This window comes from Nanorana parkeri, unplaced genomic scaffold (genome assembly GCF_000935625.1).
Source record: "Nanorana parkeri isolate BGI_ZX_2015 unplaced genomic scaffold, ASM93562v1 scaffold1760, whole genome shotgun sequence".
NCBI classification, from domain to species: Eukaryota; Metazoa; Chordata; class Amphibia; order Anura; family Dicroglossidae; genus Nanorana; species Nanorana parkeri.
Window position 1 is genome coordinate 27,285 of NW_017308028.1, and position 7,240 is coordinate 34,524.

The 7,240-nt window shown below is 49.0% G+C and overlaps 1 protein-coding gene across 1 annotated transcript; it reads right to left on the bottom strand.

Annotated features, from left to right (window-relative positions):
- Positions 1-691: 691 nt before the first annotated feature.
- On the bottom strand, positions 692-6,238 carry ZBTB26 (zinc finger and BTB domain containing 26). The gene is made up of 2 exons (XM_018571450.1): positions 5,969-6,238; positions 692-2,041 (listed from the first exon to the last, which is right to left on the bottom strand). Exon 2 carries the CDS (start codon positions 2,015-2,017, stop codon positions 737-739), a length of 1,281 nt encoding a protein of 426 aa, XP_018426952.1. The 5' UTR covers positions 2,018-2,041; positions 5,969-6,238; the 3' UTR covers positions 692-736.
- Positions 6,239-7,240: the final 1,002 nt, after the last annotated feature.

Consider the following 7,240-nt stretch of genomic DNA (forward strand, 5'->3'; position numbering starts at 1 on the left):
CTAATTTGAAGGCCTGGGTCATCAGGATATGAGCTCTTTCCTAATTTGAAGGCCTGGGTCATCAGAAGCTGCGCTCATCCCTAATTTGAAGGCCTGGGTCATCAGAAGCTGAGCTCATCCCTAATTTGAAGGCCTGGGTCATCAGTAGCTGAGCTCATCCCTAATTTGAAGGCCTGGGTCATCAGAAGCTGCGCTCATCCCTAATTTGAAGGCCTGGGTCACCAGGAGATGAGCTCATCCCTAATTTGAAGGCCTGGGTCATCAAGATATGAGCTCATCCCTAATTTGAAGGCCTGGGTCATCAGTAGTACAGCTTTATATTTTTACTTTGTTATTTGATCCTCCTCCTGTCCACTACACTAGCATTCATCTCTTAAAACCTTTAAATCTAAAAGTGGAAGTTTCTCCTCCATAAACTGAAACACGGTGTTGAGAAACCATAGATGGGTGTACAGCGTCTGGTGTTCCGAAATCTGTACCAAACATGTACCCGCCATGTTGTTTTCCGCCATTAGTGCATGGAATCAAGTACACTTCATTTCTTGTACCGCATTTACAGTACCTTCTCTTTGATTTTATATCTAGCAGAGGACAATGAACCAAGGTATGTGCAGGCATCTCTAGGTGCCACTCCTGGCCAGGCCTACTCAGGTTGTCTATTACATGGTGCACCGAGTACAGACGTAAGATGAATAAATGGACACGTCCTTTAAAATGTATGCATAACACCTCCTTCTCATTGGTGCAGGCTCTGTGAAATCATTTCGTTGCCATCATGGGCACCGGCAAAAGCTTCATAGTCAAGACTGACATCCAGTGTGCTCCTCTCGTGCGCATTGTCAAAACTGTTTTTGCCGTGGAGCTGCTTGAGGTGTTTCCTCAGTACGGGTTTGTGCGCAAACACCATATCGCAGTAGTTGCATTTGTGCGGTTTATCTCCGCTGTGCAGGTTCAGGTGGTCCTGTAGCGAGCACTTCTGAGAAAAGGTTTTGCCACATATCTTGCACTGGAAGGGTTTGATGCCTGCGTGGACGCGCATGTGCCTGTGCAGGTTGCCTTTCTGAGTGAATGTCTTTCCGCACAACAAACACATAAACAGTTTGTGCATTTTCAAATGGTTGGCATAATTCTCCAAATGCCGAAACACCCGAGTGCATTTGGGACATTGGTGATGCCATTGCAGTGTCTTGTCCAAAACCCTACTGCTAGGTCCGAAAATCTCTTTGGCAGATGGCCCCATGTTATCGCTGCTGTTATCCGACACGGCATAGTTGTGTATAGGGTTGGCGTCCATGTCTCCAGCTCGGTTTTCGACAGTGGAGTTGATGAGCGAGTGTTGCGGCTCCAGGGAGTGCAGGGCAGTCTGGTCAGATGACATGAATTGACTTTGGCTTACCTTGGCTTTATCGCTGGGTACCTCACCTATAGACTCAACCTTGACAATCTGAATATCGTCATTGTCTATGCTATCTTCTGAGTTGGAGGCCACAGGAGAGTCCGGCTGGATGGAATCATCGGTTTCCTCTTCTGGTTCCACAACCTCCGCCGCCGGTTTGGTCTCTTCTTCATCCGTGGTCCCCGCTGTGGCTTGCTGTGGTTTAATAAACTTCCACAAGGCTTGCGTGCATCGCTCCACCACATGACTCATCTGCAGAAAGCTGGCTGCCGTCAGATAGTTGACGAGGTCCATCTCGGGGAATTCGAGGACCCCGGTGTAACAGGACAGGAGCAGATGCTTCCCGGCCTGAGAGTTCTGTAGAATGGAGATACGAACGTCTTGGGAATCGCTTAGCAGGAATTGGTCCCTGAGATAGGGGGAGCCTGCCGCAAACACCACTTTGTGTCCCGGGACCTCAGCATCGTCGATGTATACGGTGACATCGCAGAACTTGCTCTGTTCTCGTAAAGCGTTCATCCTACCCAACATGGAGTCTCCATGGTTGTCCAGCTTGAAGTGGAGCACGCCGGTTCTTTCACTCATTTTTGGTTCTGTAGTGTGGAATATCTTTCCTAACATATGCAGCGTGGGTCACATCAACATCTGAAAACCAGCAAGAAAGGAAACAAACGTTTTAGGGTGCAGTTTCTACACTTGCTATGTGAATATTAAGTAATATGGCCACTGGTTTGGAATGATGTAATAAAAAATTGAATACATATAGGGGTCATTCACAAAGCTGGGGAAGGCAGCCGACATCAATGTTCGGCCATTCACTCCGGCTAAGTACGGCTGATTTCAGCCGTACATTGGCTGCCTACGGCTGAACTTCAGCTGAGCCGAAGTGCAGAAGGACTTCGACTCAGCCGATCCAACATTTGGATCGGCTGAGCCGAAGCTCCGGCAGCTCACTCGCTGCCGTTCGCCCCCATTCTCATAGGTGAGTGAATAGCCGAATGGCGCTGAGCGGCATTCGTCTCTACTATTCTGCTCAGCACCTCCGTGGTACAGAGCAGAATAGAAAATCAATGAAAGTGTTTAAAAAAAAGGTTGAAAAAATACTTTTAAAATGTAAATAAATACTAAAATTAAAAAATAAAGATTTTTTTAAAAGAAAAAAATTATAATTCAACAAAAAAAAACAATTGGGTGGAGCTAGCAGTGACAGCTAGCTCCGCCCAACTCTTTAATATTAGCCAGCCATTACCTGGCCAATGAATAACAACTGGGCGGAGCTGGCCGTGACGTCCCGCCCAGTTGTTCTTGTTTAATGACAGATGTATCCATCCAGTACATGCCTTGTTCAACAGTTCCAAGCCCTGATGACGAGAGACCCTTTGAACCCCCGAAACGTGTTTTGCCTTTCTAGGATAGGAGCCTGAATAAAATGAAAGCTGGACTTTACACGCTCTGCTTTTGGCTCTTTCCTCCATGTGCACCCAGTCCCTGCTCGAGCAAAGAGCCAACCTTCTGCCACCAGTCCTGGGAGAGCGGCCTAAGGAGAGCCATTCCCTCTACGCTGGCTGAGAACACCTACTGCCTTAGGAGGTCCACCACCTTGATTCGGTACAATGTTTACAGCCATGTGATCACCATGTCATAGCTGGTGATCACATGATTAGAAGCAATGCTGATTGGTTCCCGATTGCTAGTCTGCCAGGGCCGCCCACGCATGGAGCAAGCAGCGCGCATGAGTAAAGCTCATTGCTACTCGAGCGAACGGCCAACCTTCAGTCACCATTATTGGGTGGGCTGCCTACGGAGACACATCCCCTTACACTTCTTAAAGAACAACTCCTGATAGACTAAAAACTTGCCCTCGTGGTGGGGTTACCCCCCTGCAATGCAAGCGATCGTTTTATCTAGGGGGCCCCAAAAAAGAATATTTACTCACCTGATCCTTGGCCCCTCCAGGCTGCTAGACCGGTCTCCGGAGCCTCTTCTCCCCTGGGCTCCAGTGGTCTAAGGGCCGCTGACATCATCGCATCCTATGCAGGTCCATTGACCTGCATTAGACGTGAGGACACCCAGGGACATTCTTCCACCGCAGCCCAGGAGAGAAGAGCCTGCGGGGACTTCATTGAGAACCTCACCGCTATGAGCGCCCCTCACCTTCCTTCTCCTTCCCGAGTCTTCCTATTCAGTCATTTTTTTTGGCACAACACCTGACAATCTAATGGTCATGGGACCGCTCGAGCTGGCTCACACGGCTATTCTCCGGGTAGCAAGCGATTGCAGATAATAGAAAACCTGATCACATGGTGTGTAGATAACTAGACCTTGAGATTGCCGGCTGCCTGTGAAGCACCCCTTCCCCTTCCTTATGCTAATGCCCACACTGGAATGTGGTGGGACCCATGCAATCCTATTTAACCTGTTTGTGACCAGAGATTATTGGTGCCCAACTGTCTAGACCAGCCCTGTCACTTCAGCTGTGGTGAAACTGCAAATCCTATCATGCCTCTGCGGGTCATGCTGTGACTGTCAGAGCCTTGTAGTACCTCACGGGACTTGTAGTTCCACAACAGCTGGAGTGCCAAGGTTGTCTTCCCCTGGTTTAGAGTCAGCACGACCCTACAATTTTCCCAAGGAAGCATTAAATACTGGACCCCCCTTTGTGAAAATGCTAGTTGCCTGGCTGTTACGTTCAGAAGGCATTCATGCTTTGCAGGCCACTGATGTGGAACACGTCCAACGAGATCGCCACCTGACAGATACCCCATAATGGACTATGGCCACCGGGCAGATACCCTCTAATGGACTATGGCCACCAGACAGATACCCTATAATGGACTATGGCCACCAGTCAGATACTCCTTAATGGACTATGCTCACCTGACAGATACCCCATAATGGACTATGGCCACCGGGCAGATACCCTCTAATGGACTATGGCCACCAGACAGATACCCTATAATGGACTATGGCCACCAGTCAGATACTCCATAATGGACTATGCTCACCAGACAGATACCCTATAATGGACTATGGCCACCGGGCAGATACCCTATAATGGACTATGGCCACCAGTCAGATACTCCTTAATGGACTATGCTCACCAGACAGATACCCCATGCTGGACTATGGCCACCAGGGAGATACCCCATAATGGACTATGCTCACCAGATAGATACCCCATAATGGACTATGCTCACCAGATAGATACCCCATAATTTACTATAGCCACCAGTCAGATACCCCATAATGGACTATGGCCACCAGACAGATACCCCATAATAGACTATGCTCACCAGACAGACACCCCATAATAGACTATTCCCGCCAGACGGAGACCCATAATGTACTATGCCCACTAGACGGACACCCTATAATGGACTATGCTCACCAGACGGATACCCCATAATGGACTATGCTCACCAGACAGACATCCTAAATGGACTATGCTCACCAGACAGATATCCCATAATGGACTATGCTCACCAGCCACTAGCCCAATATGGACTATGCACAAGAAAGAGACACTTCTTAATGCCCATCAAACGAATACCCTGTAATGGACTATGCCCGTCAGACTGATTTTCTTTTAATCTGGAATCTTTCAGCACCACAATTTGGTTATACGAGTTGCGAACAGGAATATTCCCCCCAGGGGCGTAACTAAGGGGGGGATAGGGGGGTTCAAACCCCCCCCCCCCCCAGAGTGTCCTGGCAGTGGCTAACGAGGGGAGGGCAGAGGGGGTCACGTACTAGCAAGCAGTAGATACAGGCAAGAAGTGTAAAAAAAAACAAAAAACGCTTGAAATCATTTTAAACTTACCTCGTTATCGCTGCTCGCTCCCGCGCCGAGAATCAGGAACTGCTCGTACGGCCGCAAAGGATCTTGGGGCGGGCGCATGCGCAGTTCCGATTCTCGGCCGGGAGATGAGCAGAGACGCAAGGTAAGTCTATGGACGCATGCACCCGCCTGCAGACACCGCAGGATCGGAGGGACAGAGCAGTCAGTGCTGGATCGGAGAGACGCCGCACCGCTGGAGGGACACATGAAAACATCCACCCCCCCCAGGCAAAGAAAATTATCTACGGCCCTGATTCCCCCTACACACACTGGCGTCCCTGTGTCCACAAAACGGATAACGCATAATGGACTATGCCCTCCAAACAAAATACACCATAATGGACTATGCTACTTAGCGGATTCTTCATAATGGACTATGCCCGTCAAATGAATACCCCATTATGGACTATGACCACCAAATGGGTACCCTATAACGGACTATGCCCACCAAACGCATATCCCATTATGGACTATGCCCACGAAACAGATACCCTATGATGGACTATGCCCACGAAACAGATACCCTATGATGGACCCACGACCAGACAGATACCCCATAATGGACTATGCACACAAAACAGATATCCCATAAAGGACTATGCCCACCAAACAGATACCCTATGATGGACTATGCCCACCAGACAGATACCCCATAATGGACTATGCATGCAAAACAGATATCCCATAATGGACTATGCCCACCAGACAGAGACCCCCATAATACTCCATTGTACCTTAGCATAGAGAATCTCTACTTCCAGCTTCTCCACAGTCGCACTGGAAATGACATCATGGCCGCAGAGTTGTGAGAGCGAGCTCACAACAATACAGAGACATGTGTATTTCCACCCTCACTGCTCCCCCCGTTGCCCGGTTTTGCCATCTGTCGCGACTTCCCTTTTCGAAGATTCTCCATCTGCGGCCACCGGACAACCCTCACGATGGACGTTGAATCAGGAGGACAGAGGGTGACCGACCAGCAGTGTATAAAGGCTCCATGAGTGCACAGGATCAGGGAGGGAGGAGGAGGAGGAGGGGAAAGCCTCAAGGAGGAACACTAGAGGTTAAAGTGTCCCCTGCTAAGACCGAGATGGTGGCCACCATTTTTGCATGGACACAAAAGCCGGGCACTGCGGCGCATGGGACGCTCACACACAAAGTGGTGTGTGGTGGGACTATTTCCAGACACGAGATGTTCGTATCAATGTCCACCCTCCACGTGCCCACGTTAGAAATAGATCCAGGGTGTGCCGTCCGCATGCTCCACCACTTTGTCAAGTCCCAATCCACGAGTTGGTCAGCACAGCCGGAAAACAAAATGATTATTATAATCCCTTTAAAACAGTGTAAGGCTGGTACAAAAATAAACCCGCGTTCCTCGGGATAGAGGGTAAATGGCATCACTCTAAGACCCCTAAACTGCCATATTAGGGAATGCGGGGAATCTACACACTTTAAGAAACAGGTAATGTGCAGGTTAGAGGGAATGGAGGGACGGAGAGGATGGTAGGACAGGCAGTGCGGTTGTGTGTCACTCTATTCTCCTCTCCCCCCTCCCTTACCCTACTCAAACATCTCCCCCTACTTCTCTTCCTCCTGTGTTATTCATCTCCCCCCTTCTCCTCCTCCTGTGTTATTCATCTCCCCCCTCCTCCTTCTCCTCCTCCTGTGTCACTAATCTCCCCCCTCCTTCTTCTCCTCCTCCTGTCTGACCTCTTTTGTGTAACGTGTTGGAGCAAATGTACTAAGGTACAGACAGTAAATACCTGTCCCCAACCCCCCCTCCCCCTGAAGAGGACAACCAATGCCGCCCATACTCTGGTAGATCTTCCTACGAACGTTCCTATGGAGAATCTCATCAGAACATTCGTTTAAAATCTCATTGTTGAAACTTTAATTCATTTTAACATTCGATTATGGAGTTTCCCCGAACAAAAACCACATTTCGCTGATAGAATTTCATTCATTCGAGAAGAAGTCTTCCTACCAACGTTCCTCTGAAAAAT